The following is a 27,770-nucleotide window of genomic DNA, read 5'->3' as shown; positions in this document are numbered from 1 at the left end:
TGTGCCTACTTCCATCCTCAGTGCCACCACTCATATCTGTTGTAACATTAGTGTAAATTTTTTTAAAAAAAACTTTTACATCAGTCTGCTAGTTTTATTTAATTTTAGTTGCCAGGCCAGCCTGCCACTAGTGCCAGCCTGTGTGTCAGGCTCCCAGCATATACTGTGCCTACTTCCATCCTCAGAGCCACCACTCATATCTGTTGTAACATTAGTGTAACTTTTTTAAAAAAAAACTTTTACATCACTCTGCTAGTGTTATTTAATTTTAGTTGCCAGGCCAGCCTGCCACTAGTGCCAGCCTGTGTGTCAGGCTCCCAGCATATACTGTGCCTACTTCCATCCTCAGTGCCACCACTCATATCTGTTGCAACATTAGTGTAAATTTAAAAAAAAAAAACCTTTTACATCAGTCTGCTAGTGTTATTTAATTGCAGTTGCCTGCCTGCCAGCGTGTGTGCCAGGCCCACTTTCCAACTAGTGCCACCAATCATATTTGTTATAACAGTACTATAAATATTTTAAAAAAAAAATTGACTGTGAAACATCAGTCTGTTAGTGTAATCTAATTGAAGTTGCCTGCCTGCCAGCGTGTGTGCCAGGCCCACTTGCTAAGTTAGTGGCACCACTCATATTTGTTGTAACAGTCGTGTAAATATTTTTTAAAAAAACTTTTTGGACTGTGAAACATCAGTCTGCTAGTGCAATCGAATTGCAGTTGCCTGCCTGCCAGCGTGTGTGCCAGGCCCACTTGCCAACTAGTGCCACCAATCATATTTGTTATAACAGTATTGTAAATATTTTTTAAAAAAAACTTTTTTGACTGTGAAACATCATTCAGCTAGTGTAATCTAATTGCAGTTGCCTGCCTGCCAGCGTGTGTGCCAGGCCCACTTGCCAACTAGTGCCACCAATCATAGTTGTTATAACAGTAGTGTAAATATTTTAAAAAAAACTTTTTTGACTGTGAAACATCAGTCTGCTAGTGTAATCTAATTGAAGTTGCCTGCCTGCCAGCGTGTGTGCCAGGCCCACTTGCCAAGTTTGTGGCACCAATCATATTTGTTGTAACAGTAGTGTAAATATTTCAAAAGAAAACTTTTTTGACTGTGAAACATCAGTCAGCTAGTGCAATCTAATTGCAGTTGCCTGCCTGCCAGCATGTTTGCCAGGCCCACTTGCCAACTAGTGCCACCACTCATATTTGTTATAACAGTAGTGTAAATATTTTTTAAAAAAACTTTTTTGACTGTGAAACATCAGTCTGCTAGTGTAATCTAATTGAAGTTGCCTGCCTGCCAGCGTGTGTGCCAGGCCCACTTGCCAACTAGTACCACCAATCATATTTGTTGTAACAGTAGTGTAAATATTTAAAAAAAAACTTTTTGGACTGTGAAACATCAGTCTGCTATTGTAATCTTATTGCATTTGCCCACCTGCCAGCGTGTGTGCCAGGCCCACTTGCCAAGTTAGTGGCACCACTCATATTTGTTGTAACAGTAGTTTAAATATTTAAAAAATAAACATTTTTGACTGTGAAACATCAGTCTGCTTTTTTGTGTCAGGCTCACAGCTTATACTGTGCCCACTTGCCCAGTGGCACCACTCATATCTTGTTTAATAGTAGTGTAAGTGTACATTTAAAAAAAATAAACTTTTTGGATTGTTAAAACATCAGTCTGCTTTTTTGTGTCAGGCTCACAGCGTATACTGTGCCCACTTGCCCAGTGCCACCACTCATATCTTGTTTAATAGTAGTGTAAGTGTACATTTAAAAAAAATAAACTTTTTGGATTGTGAAACATCAGTCTGCTTTTTTGTGTCAGGCTCACAGCGTATACTGTGCCCACTTGCCCAGTGGCACCACTCATATTTTGTTTAATAGTAGTGTAAGTCTACATTTTAAAAAAAAATGACAGGCAGAGGCAGGCCACCCCGCAGGTGCCGTTGTGGTCGTGGTGCTGTGATTCCCTTTGACCCTACAATAATGCACAGTGTTCAGAGGCCATGAACACGAAAAGTTCTGAGGAGGACCTAGTTGAATGGCTAACACAGGACACCCAATCTTCTACAGCTTCCGCTCCTAACCTTGACGCACCATCCACCTCCTGCTTAGCTTCGAGCACCTCTCAAGTTACCAGTGCCACTCGCCCGCCTGCCACCACCACCAACACTAGCACCACAGCTGCTTCACTTGATCTGTCAGAGGAGTTATTGACACATCAGTTGGAAGAAATGAGTGATGCGCAACCATCATTGACAGAGGATGTAGATAACAGTGATATGTCTCAGTGAGGCAGCATTACAGACATAGACGTACGGTGTGATAATGATGGTGATGTTGTACCCGCTGCTGCTTCCTTTGTTGATTTTTCAGATACAAGTGAAGCGGTTGGTGATGATGCGTCCGTGGATGTCACGTGGGTGCCCGCTAGAAGAGAAGAAGAAGAGGGGGAAAGTTCAGATGGGGAGACAGAGAGGAGGAGGAGGAGGAGACGAGTTGGAAGCAGGGGGAGGTCGTCGCAAGGAGCTAGTGGCACAGTCAGACAGCATGCATCGGCACCCAGGGTCAGCCAGACAGCACGCCAATCAACGCATGCTGTTGCCACCACCAGAATGCCTTCATCGCAGAGCTCAGCAGTGTGGCATTTTTTTTGTGTGTCTGCCTCTGACAACAGCAATGCCATTTGCAACCTGTGCCAAAAGAAACTGTGTCGTGGGAAGTCCAACACCCACCTAGGTACAACTGCTTTGCGAAGGCACATGGTCTCACATCACAAACGCCGATGGGATGAACACATGAGTAGAAGCAGCACACAAACTCAAAGCCGCCATCCTCCTCCTGGTCCAGCATCTTCAGCCACGTCAACCACTGCTGTCCTCCTTGCCCCCTCTCAACCATCCGCCACTCAGTCTCTCTTACGTAGCAGTTCCTGGTCATCTGCCCACAGTCAGGTGTCTGTCAAGGACATGTTCTCAAAGTCACCCCCTTGTCCGACATCTGACAGCTGGCTTGTCTGAACTCTTAGCCCGCCAGCTTTTACCATACAAGCTGGTGGAGTCTGAGGCATTCAAAAATTTTGTATCTATTGGGACACCGCAGTGGAATGTACCTGGCCAAAATTTCTTTTCACAAAAGGCAATCCCCAACCTGTACTCGATTGTGCGAAAGGAAGTAATGGCATGTCTGGCACACAGCGTTGGGGCAAGGGTCCATCTGACCACTGATAGCTGGTCTGCAAAGCATGGTCAGGGCAGGTATATCACCTACACTGCGCATTGGGTAAACCTGCTGACGGCTGACAAGCATGGAATGTGTGGCTCTGCAGAGGAGTTGGTGACACCGCCACAACTTGCAGGCAGGCCTGCTGCTACCTCTTCTACTCCTCCTACTCCATCCTCTTCCATAACCTCTTCCTCGGCTGAGTTCTCTTCTGCTGCTGCGTCTTGCTCTACATCAACGGCACCCCCCAGCTCCCCAGGTACTATTCAACATCCCGGATACGGCAGTGTCACGCCATCTTGGGGTTGACTTGCCTGAAAGCAGAGAATCACATTGCACCAGCACTCCTGTCCGCCCTGAACGCACAGGTGGATCAGTGGCTGACTCCGCACCAACTGGAGATTGGCAAAGTTGTTTCTGACAATGGAAGTAATTTGGTGGCGGCATTGAAATTGGGCAAGTTGACACATGTGCCGTGCATGGCACATGTGTGTAATCTGATTGTACAACGCTTTGTGCATAAGTACCCAGGCTTACAGGACGTCCTGAAGCAGGCCAGGAAGGTGTGTGGCCATTTCAGGTGTTCCTACACAACTTGTCAGATATCCAGCGGCGAAACAACCTGCCAGTGAGGCGCTTGATTTGCGACAGCCCGACACGTTGGAATTCAACACTCCTAATGTTCGACCGCCTGCTACAACAAGAAAAAGCTGTTAACGAGTATTTGTATGACCGGGGTGCTAGGACAGCCTCTGGGGAGCTGGGGATTTTTTTGCCACGTTACTGGACGCTCATGCGCAATGCCTGTAGGCTTATGCGTCCTTTTGAGGAGGTGACAAACCTAGTCAGTCGCACCGAAGGCACCATCAGCGACATCATACCATTTGTTTTCTTCCTGGAGCATGCCCTGCGAAGAGTGCTGGATCAGGCTGTAGATGAGCATGAAGAGGAAGAGTTGTGGTCTCCATCACCACCAGAAACAGCCTTATCAGCATTGCTTGCTGGACCAGCGGCAATGCAGGAAGAGGATTGTGAGGAAGAGGAGTCAGAGGAGGAATGTGGCTTTGAGGAGGAGGAGGAAGACCAAGCACAACAGGCATCCCAGGGTGCTCGTTGTTGTCACCTATCTGGTACCCGTGGTGTTGTACGTGGCTGGGGGGAAGAAGATACCTTTAGTGAGATCAGTGAGGATGAGGAACGGGACATGATTAGCTCGGCATCCAACCTTGTGCAAATGGGGTCTTTCATGCTGTTGTGCCTGTTGAGGGACCCTCGTATAAAAAAGCTGAAGGAGAACGACCTGTACTGTACGCTACTAGACCCCCGGTATAAGCATAAAGTGACTGAAATGTTACCGAATTCCCGCAAGTCGGAAAGGATGGAGCAGTTCAAAAATAAATTAAAAAGTATGCTTTACACAGCGTATAAGGGTGATGTCACAGCACAACTGGAATCTAACAGGGGAAGAGATGAAAGTAATCCTCCTCCTCCCATGACCACGCCGGCAAGGACAGGATGCTTTCCAGACGTGTTGTTGATGGAGGACATGCGGACCTTTTTAACTCCTATGCATCGCCACAGCCCTTCGGGATCCAGCCTCAGAGAAAGACTCAACCGACAGGTAGCAGACTACCTCGCATTAACTGTGGATCTCGACACTCTGAGGAGCGATGGACCCCTTGACTACTGGGTGTGCAGGCTTGACCTGTGGCCTGAGCTATCCCAATTTGCAATAGAACTTCTGGCCTGCCCCGCTTCAAGTGTCCTGTCAGAAAGGACCTTCAGTGCAGCAGGAGGTATTGTCACTGAGAAGAGAAGTCGCCTAGGTCAAAAAAGTCTTGATTATCTCACCTATATTAAAATGAATGAGGGATGGATCCCGAAGGGACTGACATTGTGCGATACATTAGAGTAAAAAAGGCCTGATGAGATGAGCTGCCTTGGGCTACAAATGGTACACATGCTGCTGTATTTTATCTTTGAATGCCGGATGACTTGCGTGACTTATCCGCCAACAACTAGGGTTCAAGCCGCAATGTTTTAGGGCACTTTCTAACTGTCAAACAAACATCAATTTTTCTGGCCGCTGCTACAGCAGCGGATGCAACAATAGCTAATTTTTCAGGCATTTGTACATGCCTAATTTTTCTGGCCTCTGGTGCTGCACTGTGGCTACAAAACCCAAACCAAAAAAAAGGCACATAACAGTGATTAAACTGTTAAGAATAGTACTACTTAACACACCACTCATATCTGGTGGCACAGTAGATTGCACACGCAGTGCCCCAAATTTGAACTAGGAGGACCGACCAAGCATCTTTTTCCATCTCCCGGTTCCTAAAAATTATCTCCGGGTTCCTAAAAACTATGCCATACCTGTACTCGATTGTGCAAAAGGAAGTCATGGCATATGGGGTCTTTCATGCTGTCGTGCCTGTTGAGGGTCAGGGACCCTCGTATAAAAAGGCTGAAGGAGAACGACCTGTACTGGGTGTCCAAGCATCTTTTTCAATCTTCCGGTTCCTAAAAATAATCTCCGGGTTCCTAAAATCGATGCCATACCTGTATTCGATTGTGCAAAAGTAAGTCATGGCAGATGGGGTCTTTCATGCTGTTGTGCCTGTTTGGGGACCCTCGTATAAAAAGGCTGAAGGAGAACGACCTATACTGGGTGTCCAAACATCTTTTTCCATCTCCCAGATGTAGCAGTACTCCACTAGGGGGTCTCCCTTCCTCTGTCCAAACCCAGGGGTGGCCACCGGATAGTGGGACCAGAGATATAGTTGCTGAGACCGGGGTCAAGCTAGCGGCTGTATCTCCCCCAGCTGGGCTGGTCTCAGTGGACTCCCAGTCAGGTAGCGTCCTCTCTGCCCTGCAGCTCTTTCTTGGCAGGTATCGTCCCCTCTGCCTGTCTGCTTCTAGGCAGGAATAAATCCCCCTGCCAGGCTGCTTCTTGGCAGGAATAGATCCCTCTGCCTCCAAATAGTGGGACCAGGGCAATCGTGGCTGAGACCGGCTGGTCTCAGTGAGCTCCCAGGCAGGTAGCGTCCCCTCTGCCTGTCTGCTTCTAGGCAGGAATAGATCCCTCTGCCTCACTGCACACTTCCAGCAGGTAGCGTGCCCTCTGGTTTCTTATAGGCAGGAATAGATCCCTCTGCCTTGCTGCTCCTTTCAGGCAGGCCAGCTCTTTGAATCAGACAGGACTACCTGTTCCAGAAGGAACTACTACTATTGCTTTATTTCACTCAGGACTAGCTTTTACAAACACACCAGTAAGCTTATGGTGACACACACTCCTTAAAATCGTATCTATCAAATGTATATTGCATCTATTGATCTATGTAATTCGTATCTAACAAAATGTATATTGCATCTATTGATCTATGTAATTCATATCTATCAAATGTATATTGCATCTATTGATCTATGTAATTCATATCTATCAAATGTATATTGCATCTTTTGATCTATGTAATTTGTATCTATCAAATGTATATTGCATCTATTGATCTATGTAATTCATATCTATCAAATGTATATTGCATCTTTTGATCTATGTAATGTGTATCTATCAAATGTATATTGCATCTATTGATCTATGTAATTCGTATCTATCAAATGTATATTGCATCTTCTGATCTATGTAATTCGTACCAGGCCACAATTTCTTTGCACAAAAGGCAATCCCGGACCCCAACCTGTACTCGATTGTGCAAAAGGAAGTAACCTTACTGATCTATGTAATTCGTATCTATCAAATGTAAATTGCATCTTTTGATCTATGTAATTCGTATCTATCAAATGTATATTGCATCTTTTGATCTATGTAATTGGTATCTATCAAATGTATATTGCATCTATTGATCTATGTAATCTATGTATCTATCTATCAAATCTATCAATCTCGTGGCTGGACTGTTTTGTGACAGCCACTTGTGTTTCGGCCAAATTTCAAGTAGGAGGACCGACCAAGCATCTTTTTCCATCTCCCGGTTCCTAAAATCCATGCCATATACACCGCCCCCGATAGGGGGAGTAACAGGTATTAAACTGCTAAGAATAGTACTACTTAACACACCACTCATATCTGGTGGCACAATAGATTGCACTCGCAGTGCCCCAAATTTGAAGCGGGAGGACCGACCAAGCATCTTTTTCCATCTCCCGGTTACAAAAATCCATGCCATATACACGTTTCCTGGCGCCGCAACTGCCTCTGGGAACCTTACCATGGGTCCCAGACTGCACGTCTTGTAATTCTCTGTCAGGGAAATTATATATCTATCAAATCTATCTATTTATCTAACGAATCTATCTAACTATCAATCGTATCTATCAAATATATATTGCATCTATTGATCTATGTAATTTGTATCTATCAAATGTATATTGCATCTTTTGATCTATGTAATTCGTATCTATCAAATGTATATTGCATCTATTGATCTATGTAATTCGTATCTATCAAATGTATATTGCATCTTTTGATCCATGTAATTCGTATCTATCAAATGTATATTGCATCTTTTGATCTATGTAATTCGTATCTATCAAATGTATATTGCATCTTTTGATCTATGTAATTCATATCTATCAAATGTATATTGCATCTTTTGATCTATGTAATTCGTATCTATCAAATGTATATTGCATCTATTGATCTATGTAATTCCTTTCTATCAAATGTATATTGCATCTTTTGATCCATGTAATTCGTATCTATCAAATGTATATTGCATCTTTTGATCCATGTAATTCGTATCGATCAAATGTATATTGCATCTTTTGATCTATGTAATTCGTATCTATCAAATGTATATTGCATCTTTTGATCTATGTAATTCGTATCTATCAAATGTAAATTGCATCTTTTGATCTATGTAATTCGTATCTATCAAATGTATATTGCATCTTTTGATCTATGTAATTTGTATCTATCAAATGTATATTGCATCTATTGATCTATGTGATCTATGTATCTATCTATCAAATCTATCAATCTCGTGGCTGGACTGTTTTGTGACAGCCACTTGTGTTTCGGCCAAATTTCAAGTAGGAGGACCGACCAAGCATCTTTTTCCATCTCCCGGTTCCTAAAATCCATGCCATATACACCGTCCCCGATAGGGGAAGTAACAGGTATTAAACTGCTAAGAATAGTACTACTTAACAGACCACTCATATCTGGTGGCACAATAGATTGCACGCGCAGTGCCCCAAATTTGAAGCGGGAGGACCGACCAATCATCTTTTTCCATCTCCCGGTTCTGAAAATCCATGCCATATACACGTCCCCTGGCACCGCAACTGCCTCTGGGAACCTTACGATGGGTCCCAGAACGCACGTCTTGAAATTCTCTGTCAGGGAAATTATATGCCTATCAAATCTATCTATTTATCTAACGAATCTATCTAACTATCAATCGTATCTATCAAATATATATTGCATCTATTGATCTATGTAATTTGTATCTATCAAATGTATATTGCATATTTTGATCTATGTAATTCGTATCTATCAAATGTATATTGCATCTATTGATCTATGTAATTCGTATCTATCAAATGTATATTGCATCTTTTGATCTATGTAATTCGTATCTATCAAATGTATATTGCATCTATTGATCTATGTAATTTGTATCTATCAAATGTATATTGCATCTTTTGATGTATGTAATTCGTATCTATCAAATGTAAATTGCATCTTTTGATGTATGTAATTCGTATCTATCAAATGTATATTGCATCTTTTGATCTATGTTATTCGTATCTATCAAATGTATAGTGCATCTTTTGATCCATGTAATTCGTATCTATGAAATGTATATTGCATCTTTTGATCTATGTAATTCGTATCTATCAAATGTATATTGCATCTTTTGATCCATGTAATTCGTATCTATGAAATGTATATTGCATCTTTTGATCTATGTAATTCGTATCTATCAAATGTATATTGCATCTTTTGATCTATGTAATTCGTATCTATCAAATGTATATTGCATCTATTGATCTATGTAATTCGTATCTATCAAATGTATATTGCATCTATTGATCTATGTAATTCGTATCTATCAAATGTATATTGCATCTATTGATCTATGTAATTCGTATCTATCAAATGTATATGGCATCTTTTGATCTATGCAATTCGCATCTATCAAATGTATATTGCATCTATTGATCTATGTAATTCGTATCTATCAAATGTATATTGCATCTATTGATCTATGTAATTCATATCTATCAAATGTATATTGCATATATTGATCGATGTAATTTGTATCTATCAAATGTATATTGCATCTATTGATCTATGTAATTCGTATCTATCAAATGTATATTGCATCTATTGAGCTATGTAATTCGTATCTATCATATGTATATTGCATCTACTGATCTATGTAATCTATGTATCTATCTATCTATCAAATCTATCTATCTCGTGGTTGTGCAAATGGACTGTTTGCGGTTGTTTGCAGTGCGTTACACGGGGAGTTTGGTCTGTCACTGTCAAGTGGGCGTAACCCTTACACTACCTGATCGATACAACATCATACCTGATGTTTTAAAGCATGTTATTCCAAAGAATTTAAGAATGTTCGGTGATTTAGGCCCTTTATGGCTTAAAACCAGACTCTGCATCAACTATGTAATTTTCCGTGGGAATTTTGCCATGGATCCCCCTCCGGCATGCCACAGTCCAGGTGTTAGTCCCCTTGAAAGAACTTTTCCATCACTATTGTGGCCAGAAAGAGTCCCTGTGGGTTTTAAAGTTCGCCTGCCTATTGAAGTCAATGGCGGTTCGCCCGGTTCGACGGTTCGCGAACAGTTGCGGAAGTTCGAGTCCGCCGTTCGCGAACCTAAATTTTTAGGTTCACGACATCACTAATAGTAAATGTGGTATAAGAGCACTCAAAGTGACAATTTAGTAGTCAGACAGGCTAGGTCATCAAATTTAAAGGGACATGAAACCCACATGTTTCAGATACAGTATGTGATGTTAAACAACTTGCTAATTCACTTATTTTATCTAATTTGTTTTGTTCACTTGATATCCTTTGTTAAAAATGTGCATACCCTGTATCAGTGCTCCGTTATTTTTACTATTGGGACTAGACTGCTACACATAAGCGCCTCTCTTGTTTATCTGATTTTTATAGAACTGGAAAAAAGATATGAACACAGCACCACAAAATGATGCAATGGCAGAAAAAGGTGAATGTCATTGCTAGGCAACCCCATAGCATGACAGTTTATTTCCCCAAAAGCTTACACTGGTGGCTTAATGAGCTTTATCATGGTGAACATGTTGGAAGGCTGAGATCAAGTTATGGGCAAATGAGAGGATGATCTAAAACCCAAGAACATATGGTGATGGAATATCCCTTCCAATACATTTGTCAAAGGCTTCCCCACTACAATATTTTGAATAAAAAATATTGCACAGCTCATACTGAAATCAACTTTATTATGAGTAGAGGAGGTGAACGTCAAACTATTCAGGAGAACTTGTTTTGAACAACCAGTTTAAAAAGTGACATGCGAAAGACTGGGGATATCTTCATCAAAGGAGGTGGAGCAGGACAAAATAATACAAGGTTGACCTGATGAGCAATACAAAAATACCAGATGAATCTGGGACCAAGTGTTGAAGAGGGTTGGTGTAACTTCAGATGTCCTGAAGTCAACCAAACAGGATCACCTGGTAGAAGAGTGTTACAAGTTGTTTACAATCTGCAAAACATTTTAAAATGTGTACAAGTACTTAGACATATCCAATGCTTATGTATCTTAAGAGAAGTCACCTGATGATCAATATAAGGCACACTGGAGTTAGAAGATGTTAGAAGTACTGGGACCCCAGAACATGGGATGAAGAAGTTTGAGCCAGTTTTATATGCCAATTCAGACCAAAATAAGATGTCTGCTCAACTATCTTGGAGTGCTGAAGAAATGGTACATAAGTTTATTTTTTCTGGTTGGGCCTCACAGTTTAAACAATAGTCAGGGGGTGGTAAGCTGAAGACATATTAATGGAAATTTCAAGATTCCCGCATACAACATTCTAAAACTAAAAGTCTAACAGGGAGCCTCTGCCTGGCACAATATTTGAAAGCAAACTATACAATTGGATAACATCGCCAATATCTGGAGTAGAAGGTAAACCTAGTCAAAGGAACATGTGCCACTCAGTAAATATGATCTACTACTATCAAGCATGGTTTTGCACAGATCTTAGTGCGTGGCACTTTCATAAGAAGAAATCCGGCTCAGAAAACAGCTGAGTGCTCCTAGGGGTGGCCATATTCAGCATTAATTTCCTAACAAATTGTCCGAATGCACACGTCTAAATGGTAAAATTCACTATGTTAATATTGGACATTGATAATTAATTGTTGGTAAAATCAGATTTCACTTGACATTGTATCTTTCTTAAATTTGTTTATACACATTATTATTGATAATAAGGGGATAGACTGATCATGTAAATGTATATAATACTTTAAGACTAATCATAAGCTGCACGTTCAAATATGACATAGTACCTGCTGGAGTGCATTAAATTGTTAACAAATAGCTAATTTCACTTTATTTTGGCATCTGAAATAGCTGAATTTTTTTTCTCTTGTATCCCTTCCTGTGCTGAAAGGTTCTATACTAAAGTATAGGCAATAGAAAAGCTGTGTAAACATAGACAGCAGAAGAATTTACAATCCCATTGAGGTTTAGGAGAGAGAAGTTATAACATATACATTTTCAATTGTTCTATGTATAGGACTTTGATATGCAGACAAAGATAAGATAAGGAAGCATATGTGTGTGAATAGAAAGTGATGAAATAATGAGATCTGATTTCCCTGCAAGCTAAGCTCATTTTAATGGGTTGTGGTTTCAAACATCAAGACCAACTGTTTCACATACAAACAAGAACCTAAATAAACATTTCCCATGCATTGTATACTCTGCAGCGACTATTACTAGTCATTGGAGACACATGAAGGGAAATACAATTTTACAGTAAACTGTACCTTTAAGTAAGTAAAGGATTTCTGAGGGATTGCTCAGGAATTTAGATATTTCTGAAATGTCCTTGTGGAAAGATGCATATAAGGGCTCTTGGTTCTAGCCAGTTTCTGATAACATATAAAATTCAGTGGGCTACCATTTGAAACTCCAATGAAGATCTAATAAAAATGCTTTTTCTGCAGTTGACCTCTCCTGGCTTGTCGAATACAGACTGCAAAGCGAGCAAAAACATCTTGAAGGACTGGATCGTCCTCCAGGAGTGGAGACACCCAAGCCCGTGCTTTAATTTCTAATAGAAAGATTATAAAGGTTAATAGGATAGACACAGGAGTGAAGGTGATCATTTCTAAAGTGCAGATGGCACTGATTTAAGAAACCCTTACATCCCTCAGAATTCACATAAAAAGTGTTAAGAATGAAACACCTTCGCGATTACCAATGGGACACGGCAAGGGTGCCCCCTATCCCCGCTGCTTTTCGCCCTCTCTATCGAAGCACTTGTGCAGAAAATTAGACGTAATCCAGACATTAGGGGAATTAAGGTTGGCAATACAGAACATAAACAGGCGCTATACGCCGATGATATTCTCTTCACTCTAACTGATGTTACCACGTCTGTACCCGCACTCCTGAAAGAGATCAAGGAAAATGGTAAATTATCCAACTTCCAACTAAACCTAACAAAATCAGAGCTCCTTAACATCAACACCCCCCCTGATCAACTCCACTTTCTAGCTACAAATTATAATGTCCCCCTCACCACCTCCAAACTAAAATACCTTGGTATTTATCTATCTGCTAACCCTACTGACTTATACAAAAATAACTATCTGACACTACGAAAAGAAATAATTAACGATCTGTCCTCTTGGAGGAATAAAGCCCTATCTTGGCTGGGTAAAATAGGCCTAATTAAAATGAATATTCTTCCACGAATCCTTTATGTCATGCAAACAGTACCTATTAATTTGCCCACAGAGTTCCTCCCACAATTACAAAGATCTCTTGAACAGTTTATATGGTCTGGAGTAAAACCCTGAATCCCAAAGAGAACACTTTACCTTCCCAGAGACAGAGGAGGGCTAGGCTTCCCTGACATTGCACTATACAGAAAAGCTATCCTACTGCAGAGATTGACCGAATGGTCCCACAACACAACACAAAAACAATGGGTCAGAATAGATGGGCAGAACCTCCACTCAAATAATGTAGCAACCCTTGCGTGGATTCACACTTCTAAGCGCCCAAAACTGCTAAATAAATACCACCTAATATCAGAAACCTTACTAGAATGGGACAAATTAATCGCAACAAGCACACATGTTTCAAATAGGCCTTCTCCAATGACGCCTATCTTAGAAAACCCCGAGATACCATACTACGCATTGAGTAAACGACTAAATACCCCCCATAGCCTGAGATCTGAAATATTGCACTACGCCCTCACAGAGGGAAGATTGCGCTCTCAACAAGAATTAGCAGAACAGTATGGAGATACCTTCTCGTCCTGGCTAAGATACCACCAATTATCACACTTCCTGGTACATCATAAAAATAAAGGTGACTTCCTCAGAGAACTCACCCCATTCGAAATACTCTGTACAGGGATAATTCCTCCCAGGAAGTTGATCTCAAAGATTTATAAACTTCTTCTAACACCTCCTGACACTCATTTACTTTCATACACCAGAGCTTGGTGCAGGGATCTTGACTCTAATATAGAAGAAGAGGAATGGCTTAAATCGTTTAAATTGACTAAACGCTCCTCAGTATCAGCTATTGTACAAGAAATACACATCAAATCATTAGCCAGATGGTATTACACACCAGTCAGACTACATCAGATTTACCCATTAGCCAAAGACACATGCTGGAGAGGGTGCGGCGAACAGGGTTCTCTAATTCACATATGGTGGGAATGCCCTAGACTGACAAACTACTGGGAGACAGTCATAGGGGAGATGTCAGCTAAAATAGACACACACATCCCAGTCTCTCCTGAAACAATATTACTCCTACACCTTTCCGATACCAAAAGCAAACACACTCGCGCCCTTCTCCTGATAATGCTAACTGGGGCTAAGAGGCTTATTCCCAGACTATGGAAGTCAAGGGATCTGCCCACGCTTTCAGACTGGCAATCTGCTGTTGAGGAGTTATTAATCTTGGAAAAGCTCCATTACTTCAGGAACAACCAGCTGGACATTTACGAAATGATAGACAAAATCAACATAGAAGTTGAAAAAAGTATGCATCTATTTAGCACTTCATTCTCCTCATGTAAAGTTATAATTAGAACATCAGTTGGTGGATGAAGTCGGCGATTTGATTAAAATTTAACCTTTATTGGTTTGATTAAAAAACAGAACACAACAACATAAAGTTTGTTTAAAAACACAAAAAGATTGGGACCTATGGAACGAGTTTTTCTGGTTACTCCTGGGAGTTAAACATATTATTCAAATTATGGAGTGTGAGAATCTGGTCACTTCTATACGTGAACAATAAGGAGGTGGAATTTTGAAGTCTCCTAGGAGAGTAGATTGGTACAGTGAGTGATCAAAGTTAGTATCCCAGACTGGGCAAAAATGGATATAATGTTGTAGTTTGTTCTTATAAGTGTCAATATTGTTCAGAGATCAGTTAGGTGCTTCCTGTTGTATCAAGTTAGTTGTATTGAATCATTTGTATCTTTCTCTTAGTTAGAGTTGTACTAAAGATTTATAGTGATTAAACTTTCACAATGATTATACTCAGATTAGAGAGCAAATATATATAGAAATAAATGTGGGTAGGGTAACCACAAATTTGTGTAATATATATTGTCACATAATGTCTTTTGTCAGTGGCTCATACCTTCTAGTGTATAATAAATTCGCCAGAAATCTTTGTTTATGTCGACAAAGATTTAGGATCAATATCTTATTGAAATGAGTATTTATTCACAATAGTGTAGGGTGGTTAGGTGAAACTCCACATTTCAGGTAATTACAACTAGTACCTGATTTGTTAAGCTGAAATATGTCAATTCAGTTGCTCTCAGTATATTCATTAATTGGATAAAAAATCACTCACATCAAACTTATGCAGGTATAAGTAAATTTAGAATGAAAGTTACTATCAAATACGATATTTAGGTTGTGCTTAGATTGCCTGGTGATTGCAATCTTACTTGTGTGTGGATTCTTGTCTGATAATACATAACAGTTGACACATACTGATTCTCAGTCTGTTGGTTCACTCTAATAATAATATGTCACTCTCAGAGGATAATGAAGATTGTTATCTGGATAATGTGCGCTAGATTTGTTGTACTGAGGTGTAGTTAAAACACCATATTATGAGGAGTATTATCCAAACAGCTTCAATACATAGTATATTGTAACTGATATTGTTACATGAGCGTAATGTATCAGTATTTACAATCCTATGTAAACCATATTAAAAGGATTGTTAGAAATGCAGCCTGGATAATCCCTAAAGAGTATTACCCTTAATATCAATATCTGTGGGCACCTATATGTACGGCGCCTGATTATTTCTTTACAACTGTAATACTTAGGTAGAGGCTGATGTCTGTTAAACACTATATTATATTACTGGTCTACATATATAGATTGAGCATTGCGTACTGTTGCAATATTGAAATATATTGAGGATATAAGCCCTCTAGATAGTACTCTCAAATGATAAGTTTGTCTGGTAGATAGATAATATGGGTAGTTTGTAAGTCGCTTTATAATCAAAGCGAAAACTAATTTAACTAAACACACACATATCTTTCAGATTCACATTGCCATTATTGTTAATTGTGTAAAAACTACTTGTCATGCATATCACAGATTCACACCACAGTTAAATTTTGTTTAACGTTAGGTACAGCACAGTATGGCTGTCACACGGAGTAGAAATAACTCGTTCTGTTATAATATAATATTAACAACCGTGTTACTCATTTTGGCGGCCCAAACTTAATGCTCAGTTTAAAAAATAATAGGGGTTGAAAGAGGTTCAACACCCTCCCCTGACATTTTAAACAAACTTTATGTTGTTGTGTTCTGTTTTTTAATCAAACCAATAAAGGTTAAATTTTAATCAAATCACCGACTTCATCCACCAACTGATGTTCTAATTATAACTTTACATGAGGAGAATGAAGTGCTAAATAGATGCATACTTTTTTCAACTTCTATGTTGATTTTGTCTTCCAGTTAATTCATGCATAAGCACTCAAGCTAAGGAAATTAATCCATTTAATACTAGCATCTCCTTAATACTAGTGTAGTGCTGTTGCACTTTTTTGTTTTCATTTACGAAATGATGCTGGCTGCCTGGCACCTCTCCACCACACGCCCCACTTAAGATACATCTCCTTGGCATTCTGACAATCAGCTTTAGGATAGCATAACCTGTTTCATAATGTTGTTTAATATATCTGTTAACAAAAAAAAAAAAGAAAAAAAAAGAAAACACCATGCTTTATCTCACAGAGTTCTACTTATATGTATGCATTTACTCGCTGGAGACTTTGGACTCTAAACTGAGGAACTCCTTCCCGTGACATCTTTGGAGTGCCCTCCCTCGCATTGTTATCGAGAGGGCCTTTTCTGAACTCCTCATTAGACGGGACTTTTGGCCTATCTGCACTCGAGTAACTGCTTTCATGTCTTGTTTATGTGTATGCCACTCTGTTCATGTATTTTTTGTTTCCTATAACTAATAAAGCTGGTTTAAAAAAAAATATATATATATTAAGAATGGCCAGTTTAAGAGCAGAGGATAATCCAGGTGGTGTAGCAGCGGTGGTAGAGGTTGCAGGGGCTACAGAACAAGAAAGTAGAGACATTTGCATTTGCATGTTGTCCTAAAGGAACATGGTCAATTGGTCCACCTTTTCTGCGCCGGAGGTCTTGAAGATGGAGCCGCTCCTCGTTGGATGGATGAAGATAGAAGATGCCGCTTGGATGAAGATGTCTGCCGGTCCGGATGTCCTCTTCTGCCTGGATAGGATGAAGACTTCTGCCGGTCTGGATGTCCTCTTCTGCCCCATCGGATGAAGACTTCGGCCCAGCTGGGTGAAGACGATTCAAGGTAGGGAGATCTTCAGGGGGGTAGTGTTATGTTTATTTAAAGGGGGGTTTGGGTTAGAGTAGGGGTATGTGGGTGGTGGGTTTTAATGTTGGGGGGGTTGCATTTCTTTTTACAGGCAAAAGAGCTGATTACTTTGGGGCATGCCCCGCAAAAAGCCCTTTTAAGGGCTGGTAAAAGAGCTGGTTACTTTTTAATTTAGAATAGGGTAGGGACCTTTATTATTTTGGGGGGCTTTTTTATTTTATTAAGGGGCTTAGAGTAGGTGTAATTAGCCTAATATTCTTGTAATCTTTTTTTATTTTTTGTAATTTTGTTTAGTTTATTTAATTTATGTAATTGTAGGTAATTTATTTAATTAATTTATTGATAGTGTAGTGTTAGGTGTATTTGTAACTTAGGTTAGGATTTATTTTACAGGTAATTTTGTAATTATTTTAACTAGGTAGCTATTACATAGTTAATAACTATTTAATAGCTATTGTACCTAGTTAAAATAAATACAAAGTTGCCTGTAAAATAAATATAAATCCTAAAATAGCTACAATATAATTATTCGTTATATTGCAGCTATATTAGGGTTTATTTTACAGGTAAGTATTTAGTTTTAAATAGGAATACTTTAGTTAATAAGATTTAATTTATTTCGTTAGATTAAAATTATATTTAACTTAGGGGGGTGTTAGGGTTAGGGTTAGACTTAGCTTTAGGGGTTAATACATTTATTAGAGTAGCGGCGAGGTCCGGTCGGCAGATTAGGGGTTAATACTTGAAGTTAGGTGGCGGCGACATTGAGGGGGGCAGATTAGGGGTTAATACTATTTATTATAGGGTTTGCGAGGCGGGAGTGCGGCGGTTTAGGGGTTAATAACTTTATTAGAGTAGCGGCGAGGTCTGGTCGGCAGATTTGGGGTTAATAAGTGTAGGTAAGATAGCGGCGACGTTGGGGGGGGCAGATTAGGGGTTAATAAATATAATATAGGGGTCGGCGATGTTGGGGGCAGCAGATTAGGGATTCATAGGGATAATGTAGGTTGTGGCGGTGTCCGGAGCGGCAGATTAGGGGTTAATAGTATAATGCAGCTGTCAGCGATAGCGGGGGCGGCAGATTAGGGGTTAATAAGTGTAAGGTTAGGGGTGTTTAGACTCGGGGTTCATGTTAGGGTGTTAGGTGCAAACTTAGAAAGTGTTTCCCCATAGGAAACAATGGGGCTGCGTTGGGAGCTTAACGCTGCTTTTTTGCAGGTGTTAGGTTTTTTTCATCCCAAACTGCCCCATTGTTTCCTATGGGGGAATCGTGCACGAGCACGTTTTGCCAGCTTACCGCTACGGTAAGCAACGCTGGTATTGAGGGTTGAAGTGGCGGTAAATTCGGCTCAACGCACCCTTTTTGGAGCCTAACGCAGCCCCTCAGACAACTCTAAATACCAGCGTTGTCCTAAGGCTGCGTTGGGAAAAAAAGCTGCGTTAGCTACGCGGGTCTTTACCGACAAAACTCTAAATCTAGCGGATGGTGAGTAAATGAGTAATTGTTATATGGGTGGATTAATACAGAAGTGCCAAAGCTCAATTTTATTTTTCCATTACAGGTGAACAGAGATCCAGAGCAACATAAGTAAAACACATAGGTACCATATTATTTTTAAATCACATTACTCTGCAAGGCTTTCAGTTGACAATACCTTAAAGGGACATTAGCCACTAAATACATTTCATGCACCTCCCTCTAATTATGGATGCCACCATTTTGGAACCTAGGTTATACTGCAGGTATCTGAATGAGTGTTGCTGCACATGCGTAAACACATCAGTACTGGAATGCAGTGAAAGCCAGATTTCAACATGGCGGCACCCATGACTAGAGGAAGGTGGGGAATAACCTCAATACGATGCTTATAAAAAGTATTTAGGGTCAGATTACAAGTGGAGCGCTATTTATCGCTCCTGCTCGAGTGTTAACTGTGCTAGCAGTAATCTTTTTGCACTCGTCAGGTTGTGCTCATATTATGAGTTAAAAGTAAACTGTTTTCGCTCTTGCGCTGCCGCTAACCCAATGAGAGTAAAAAGCAGAAGTTATAATATTGCATGTGCATTTACGTATTCCCTCATAGAAGTCAACAAAAAAAAGTTGAAAAAAAAACTTTGTAATGTAATTTTTTATGTGTTTTGTGCAACATTTTTGTTTTGCGAAACAGTCAACCAGAACTCTGAGGACCCGGTAATCATTCTAGTGTAAATTGCGATTGGGCTCAAGCGATCTTGTTTACTTTCAACTGGTAATATGAGCAGGAAACCCTGACGAGCAGAAACACTCACAATAAACCCCTTCACGCTCGTGTGTAACTGTTAGCGCTTCACTTGTAATCTGGCCCTTTGTGTTTTATGTCTCTTTAAAGAATGTGTAACTGAAGATAATTTTCTAGATGATTATCTTATCAACACTTTTTTTTTCTCTGTCAAAGTCTATGGGGTTTTTTTAGCTAGAAATTATCTTTAAACATTAAAAATCATGTTGTATTTAATAAAAAAGCCTTGTTATCTTGGTCTAAACATAGTTTTACAGAGAATAACAGCAACTAGAGAGAAATAAAAGCAGAGCACAAAACATGGGGAGGGCTGTCGTTTGTTATTGCAAGAGTAGCTGCCAGTATCACATTACCTGCTCATAATGACTGTTAATTATTAGGAGATCAGAATCCATATCCATACAAGATTTCTGGCTTTCATTCCAACTCAGGCTACTATTAGAAATAAAGTAGCATCTTGAAGCTTTCACCATCCATTCTTTAGGACATACATGAAATTCTACTTCTGTGGGAGATAATGGTTAAATGTTATGGATATAAATTAGGATACACATTCAAGGGACATTAAACTCAAAATGCAATTTCTCATAAAAGGTTTTAAATTTAGGGGTTGGAAACTTACGGCTAGATATAGAGTTCTGCGGCCAAAGGGGTGCGTTAGCTACGCGTGCTTTTTTTCCCCCGCACCTTTTAAATACCGCTGGTATTTAGAGTTCACAGAAGGGCTGCGTTAGGCTCCAAAAAGGGAGCGTATAGCATAATTTATCGCCACTGCAACTCTCAATACCAGCGGTGCTTACGGATGCGGCCAGCTTCAAAAACGTGCTCGTGCACGATTCCCCCATAGGAAACAATGGGGCCGTTTGAGCTGAAAAAAAAACCTAACACCTGCAAAAAAGCAGCGTTCAGCTCCTAACGCAGCCCCATTGTTTCCTATGGGGAAACACTTCCTAAGTCTGCACCTAACACCCTAACATGAACCCCGAGTCTAAACACCCCTAACCTTACACTTATTAACCCCTAATCTGCCGCCCCCGCTATCTCTGACCCCTGCATTATACTATTAACCCCTAATCTGCCGCTCCGCACACCGCCGCAACCTACATTATCCCTATGTACCCCTAATCTGCTTCCCCTAACCCCCGCTGATGCCTATATTATATTTATTAACCCCTAATCTGCCCCCCCCCCCCAACGTCGCCGCTACCTACCTACAATGATTAACCCCTAATCTGCCGACCGGACCTCACCGCTACTCTAATAAATGTATTAACCCCTAAAGCTAAGTCTAACCCTAACCCTAACACCCCCTAAGTTAAATATAATTTTTATCTAACAAAATAAAATAAATATTATTAAATAAATTAATCCTATTTAAAGCTAAATACTTACCTGTAAAATAAACCATAATATAGCTACAATATAAATTATAATTATATTGTAGCTATTTTAGGATTAATATTTATTTTACAGGCAACTTTGTATTTATTTTAACCAGGTACAATAGCTATTAAATAGTTAATAACTATTTAATAGCTACCTAGTTAAAATAATTACAAAAGTACCTGTAAAATAAATCCTAACCTAAGTCCCAATTAAACCTAACACTACACTATCAATAAATTAATTAAATAAACTACCTACAATTATCTACAATTAAACCTAACACTACACTATCAATAAATAAATTAAATACAAATACCTACAAATAAATACAAATAAATACACTAACTAAAGTACAAAAAATAAAAAAAGAACTAAGTTACAAAAAATAAAAAAAGAACTGTTACAAAAAATAAAAAAATAATTTACAAACATTATAAAAATATTACAACAATTTTAAGATAATTACACCTACTCTAAGCCCCCTAATAAAATAACAAAGCCCCCCAAAATAAATAAAATGCCCTACCCTATTCTAAAATAAAAATTGAAAAGCTCTTTTACCTTACCAGCTCTTAAAAGGGCCTTTTGCGGGGCATGCCCCAAAGAATTCTGCTCTTTTGCCTGTAAAAAAAACATACAATACCCCCCCCAACATTACCACCCACATACCCCTAATCTAACCCAAACCCCCCTTAAATAAACCTAACACTAAGCCCCTGAAGATCTTCCTACCTTGTTTTCACCACGCCGGGTATCACCGATCCGTCCAGAAGAGGGTCCGAAGTCTTCATCCTATCCGGGGCTGAAGAGGTCCATCATCCGGCTGAAGTCTTTATCCAAGCGGGGGCTGAAGAGGTCCATCATCCGGCTGAAGTCTTCTATCAAGCGGCATCTTCAATCTTCTTTCTTCCGGATCCATCTTCATCCCGCAGACGCGGAACATCCATCCTGGCCGACGACTTCCCGACGAATGACGGTTCCTTTAAGAGACATCATCCAAGATGGCGTCCCTCGAATTCCGATTGGCTGAAAGGATTCTATCAGCCAATCGGAATTAAGGTAGGAAAATTCTGATTGGCTGATGGAATCAGCCAATCAGATTCAAGTTCAATCCGATTGGCTGATCGGAACAGCCAATAGAATGCGAGCTCAATCTGATTGGCTGATTGGATCAGCCAATCGGATTGAACTTGAATCTGATTGGCTGATTCCATCAGCCAATCAGAATTTTCCTACCTTAATTCCGATTGGCTGATAGAATCCTATCAGCCAATCGGAATTCGAGGGACGCCATCTTGGATGATGTCCCTTAAAGGAACCGTCATTCGTCGGGAAGTCGTCAGCCAGGATGGATGTTCCGCGTCGGCGGGATGAAGATGGATTCGGAAGAAAGAAGATTGAAGATGCCGCTTGATAGAAGACTTCAGCCGGATGATGGACCTCTTCAGCCCCCGCTTGGATAAAGACTTCAGCCGGATGATGGACCTCTTCAGCCACCGCTTGGATAAAGACTTCAGCCGGATGATGGACCTTTTCAGCCCCGGATAGGATGAAGACTTCGGACCCTCTTCTGGACGGATCGGTGATACCCGGCGTTGTGAAGACAAGGTAGGAAGATCTTCAGGGGCTTAGTGTTAGGTTTATTTAAGGGGGGTTTGGGTTAGATTAGGGGTATGTGGGTGGTGGGTTGTAATGTTGGGGGGGGTATTGTATGTTTTTTTTACAGGCAAAAGAGCAGAATTCTTTGGGGCATGCCCCGCAAAAGGCCCTTTTAAGGGCTGGTAAGGTAAAAGAGCTTTTCAATTTTTATTTTAGAATAGGGTAGGGCATTTTTTTTATTTTGGGGGGCTTTGTTATTTTATTAGGGGGCTTAGAGTAGGTGTAATTAGCTTAAAATTGTTGTAATATTTTTATAACGTTTGTAAATTATTTTTTTATTTTTGTAACTTATTTATTTTTTATTTTTTGTACTTTAGTTAGTTTATTTAATTGTATTTATTTGTAGGTATTTGTATGTAATTAATTTATTGATAGTGTAGTGTTAGGTTTAATTGTAACTTAGGTTAGGATTTATTTTACAGGTAATTTTGTATTTATTTTAATTAGGTAGCTATTAAATAGTTATTAACTATTTAATAGCTATTGTACCTGGTTAAAATAAATACAAAGTTGCCTGTAAAATAAATATAAATCCTAAAATAGCTACAATATAATTATTATTGATATTGTAGCTATATTAGGGTTTATTTTACAGGTAAGTATTTAGTTTTAAATAGGAATAATTTATTTAATAAGATTTATTTTATTTCGTTAGATTAAAATTATATTTAACTTAGGGGGGTGTTAGGGTTAGACTTAGCTTTAGGGGTTAATACATTTATTAGAGTAGCGATGAGGTCCAGTCGGCAGATTAGGGGTTAATAATTGTAGGTAGGTAGCGGCGACATTGGGGGGGGCAGATTAGGGGTTAATAAATATTATGTAGGGGTTGGCGGTGTTAGGGGCAGCAGATTAGGGGTACATAGGGATAATGTAGGTTGCGGCGGTGTGCTGTTGGCAGATTAGGGGTTAAATTTTTTTATTAGAGTGGCGGCGATGTGGGGGGACCTCGGTTTAGGGGTACATAGGTAGTTTATGGGTGTTAGTGTACTTTAGAGCACAGTAGTTAAGAGCTTTATGAACCAGCGTTAGCCCAGAAAGCTCTTAACTCCTGGCTTTTCTCTGCGGCTGGAGTTTTGTCGTTAGAGTTCTAACGCTCACTTCAGCCAAGACTCTAAATACCGGCGTTAGAAAGATCCCATTGAAAAGATAGGATACGCAATTGGTGTAGGGGGATCTGCGGTATGGAAAAGTCGTGGCTGGAAAGTGAGCGTTAGACCCTTTCCTGACTGACTCTAAATACCAGAGGTAGGACAAAACCAGCGTTAGGACCCCCTAACGCTGGTTTTGACGGCTAACGCAGAACTCTAAATCTAGGCGTTAATTTTTTTAAAAAAAAATATGATTTAACACGTCTATTTATAACATATAGTTGTAATCTATCCCTTAATAGGCACCAATTACAAGTAGAGTGCAAAATATCACTTTCGCTAAAGGGATATTTGCGCTCCACTTTGTAATACCAGCACAAGCAAATACGCTCTGGTATTACAAGTTAGGTCAATGCCAACACAACCTCGTGTTCACATTGCATGGAAGCATTGCGCTCATGAGAACGTGCTTTGATAGGCTCCAATAGGAGCCTCGTTCTCATGTCGTCAGACGCGACATGAGAACTAGAGCAGCAAAGGGGGTAAGTCGCGCAGCGATGGGCAGCAAAGTGTAAATGTATAAGTATATGCTTATATACATATATATTTATGTGTTAATATGTGTATATACACATATTAACAAATACATATATATGTATATATTCATATACATATATTTCTTTCATGTAAGTGGCAAGAGTCCATGAGCTAGTGACGTATGGGATATACATTCCTACCAGGAGGGGCAAAGTTTCCCAAACCTCAAAATGCCTATACATACACCCCTCACCACACCCACAATTCAGTTTTACAAGCTTTGCCTCCTTAGGAGGTGGTGAAGCATGATGTGCTTGATTTCTTCAGTGAAAGGCGCTTCTAAGCATATTGAAGCCCAGTTCCTCTCAAAGTACAGTGTTTGTCTGAGGGATGTGAAGGGAGCATTGCCTGATGATGCCATGTTTTTAACCTATGGGAAATCTATTCTAAGGCTCTCTGTAATCGGTCTCAGAAATTCATCTGTTGCCTCCCTTTACAGATCGACATTATACTCCTCTACCATTACCTCTGCTGATATGTTTCAGTACTGGTTTGGTTGTCTGTTATATGTGGATGGGTGTCTTCTGGTAACTTTATATAATTTTTTAAGACACTCTCAGCTATGTTTGGCTCTTTATATTATAAAGTTTTAAATGTATATTGTATATAGTTGCCATGAGACAGGTCTGTGTATTTCCCTTTGCAGTCTTAACAGCTTCATCTTGGAAATTATGTTTATGGGAGTTTTAGGCTTACCTGGGGTTCCAGTTAATTATAACTTGAAGTCTTTTAGTTTCAAAGAATGTTGTGGGCTTTAAATTGCAACATTTTTGTCGCAAAGATTTTTGGCGTGATTTTGCATGTGCAGTGACGCGAGTCACGTCATTACTTGCTACTTTCTTGTTGCATGGTTTTTTTGGCGTGAAGTCGTACCTGTTATGACGCGAGTCGCATTATTTATCTTTGTCACCAAAAAGTTTTTTGCTCTGTATTTGCGCCGTTTTTTTGGCGCCTTAAATTTGTTATATAAGTCTCTCCCTCTTTTTGCTCTCTGCTCTCATTTGTGCTTAGAGGGCTAGGTTGCTTGCTTTTGATTTTACGTTTGTAATTTTTTTCTATCATAAGCATTTTTTCCCATTCCTGAAACTGCTATTTGAGGAAATTGGATATTTTGTTTAAATTTTATTTTTTTATTTTTTGTTACATTTTGCAAGATGTCTCAGACTGATCCTGCCTCTGATGTTACTGTAGGAACTAAGCTGCCTGAAAACAATTCTACCAAAGCTAAGTGTGTATGTTGTGAATTAGCTGAATATGTGGCACTTGTTATGAAAAACTTTTATATGTTGATAATGTTTCTATAAGTACAAATACATCTACTGTTAAACCTTCACAGGCTAATGTACATTATATTCCTGTAGATATTAAAGATTATATTGCTGCAGCCATAGAGAAGGCTATGAGGGATATTTATCAAGCCGTCAACCGCAAATACGCTGGAATTCCACAGCGTAATTGTGGCGAGCCTGATTCGACCCATTTATCAAAGCCTACAGACCGGCAAAAGTTGAAATTTGTAAAAAAAAAAAAAAAAAAAAGTTGAAATTTGTGACGTAACATACGAGCTGCTGGTCTCAATCCGACTTAGATCGATGCTTACATCATTACAGATGTTCCGAATACAAATTTGGCACTATCTGACACATTTTGCCATTTATCAAGCTTCTAACAGGTACGCTCGCCATTCTTCCAGCCCATCGTACCTGGTTTTCAATCCGCCACCCTGGAGGCCGCGGATGCCATAGGAACTACCAATGGCCCTTAAAAGGGCCTTTTGCAGGGCATTGCCCAGAGAAATCAGCTCTTTTACCTGATAAAAAAAATACAAATACTCCCCAACAGTAAAACCCATAACCCACACAGCCAACACCCCCAAATAAAAACCTATCTAAAAAAACTAAGCTCCTCATTGCCCTGAAAAGGGCATTTGTATGGGCATTGCCCTTAAAAGGGCATTCATCTCTTTTACTGCCCAAAGTCCCTAACCTAAAATTAAAACCCACACAATAAACCCTTAAAAAAACCTAACACTAACCCCCGAAGATCCACTTACAGTTTTCGAAGACCGGACATCCATTCTCATCCAAGCGGCAGAAGTCCTCAGCGAAGCCGGCAGAAGTCTTCATCTAAGCGGGCAGAAGTCTTCATCCAGACAGCATCTTCTATATTCATCCATCTTCTATATTCATCCATCTGGCGCAGAGCAGCTACATCTTCAAGACATCCGGCACGGAGCATCCTCTTCTTACGACGTCTCTTGAAGAATGAAGTTTCCTTTAAATGACGTCATCCAAGATGGCATCTCTTACATTCCGATTGGCTGATAGAATTCTATCAGCCAATCAGAAGTAAAGGGGAAAACAGACATACATTTCAACCTCGTCAGTGAGGTGCAGTTGCACATCTCTAGGGCATGTGTGCAAGGAGTCCACGTCTGGTTTCCCCCTTTTACTCATAGGAAGACCTAAGAGCAATTTACATAAAATCAAGAAAATAGAGATGCACTCACTGAGACAGAACAATAGCTAGAAAAACTAGCTCTGTGAAAAGGCATAGTGTGCAAAAAGAGACTGCACCCTGAGTGGCACTGGCCTTGTGGACAAGCACAGAAGTTTTTCTAGCTATTGTTCTGTCTCAGTGAGTGCATCTCTCTATTTTCTTGATTTTATGCAAATTGCTCTTAGGTTTCCCTAAGAGTAAAAGGGGAAACCAGACGTGGACTCCTTGCACACATGCCCTAGAGATATGCAACTGCACCTCACTGACGAGGCCCAAGAGAGGCCGAAACGTAGGTCTGGGGTTTGTTGTTTGTCTTGTTCAGAGAAGAATTGCCTGGTATTTTGGTGCTGGACTGTCATTGGGCAGGATCAGACTGATATGCTACAGGATATTTTTTCTCTCTGAAAAGGCATAGTGTGCAAAAAGAGACTGCACCCTGAGTGGCACTGGCCTTGTGGACAAGCACAGACGTTTTTCTAGCTATTGTTCTGTCTCAGTGAGTGCGTCTCTCTATTTTCTTGATTTTATGTAAATTGGTCTTAGGTCTCCCTAAAAATAAAGGGGAAACCAGATGTGGTCTCCTTGCACACATGCCCTAGAGATATGCAACTGCACCTCACTGATGAGGCCCAAGAGAGGCCAAAACGTAAGTCTGGGGTTTGTAGTTTGTCTTGTTCAGAGAAGAATTGCCTGGTATTTCGGTGCTGGACTATCATTGGGCAGGCTCAGACTGATATGCTACAGGATATTTTTTTCTCTGTGAAAGGCATAGTGTGCAAAAAGAGACTGCACCCTGAGTGGCACTGGCCTTGTGGACAAGCACAGAAGTTTTTCTAGCTATTGTTCTGTCTCAGTGAGTGCGTCTCTCTCTATTTTCTTGATTTTATG

General features: G+C 40.1%; 1 protein-coding gene across 2 annotated transcripts in view; it reads right to left on the bottom strand.

The window, feature by feature from the left end:
* The window catches only part of LOC128648034 (CD209 antigen-like protein E), a 199,922-nt gene that overhangs the window by 63,871 nt on the left and 108,281 nt on the right, over positions 1-27,770 (bottom strand). For both annotated transcript variants that reach the window (XM_053700720.1, XM_053700721.1), the window contains one exon: positions 20,004-20,155. In XM_053700720.1, coding sequence (XP_053556695.1) covers positions 20,004-20,155 — 152 coding nt within the window. The remainder of the gene's footprint in view (positions 1-20,003; positions 20,156-27,770) is intronic.

The sequence above is a fragment of the Bombina bombina genome, chromosome 2 (assembly GCF_027579735.1).
Source record: "Bombina bombina isolate aBomBom1 chromosome 2, aBomBom1.pri, whole genome shotgun sequence".
Lineage (NCBI taxonomy): Eukaryota > Metazoa > Chordata > Amphibia > Anura > Bombinatoridae > Bombina > Bombina bombina.
This window is presented reverse-complemented; position numbering and strand designations above follow the sequence as displayed.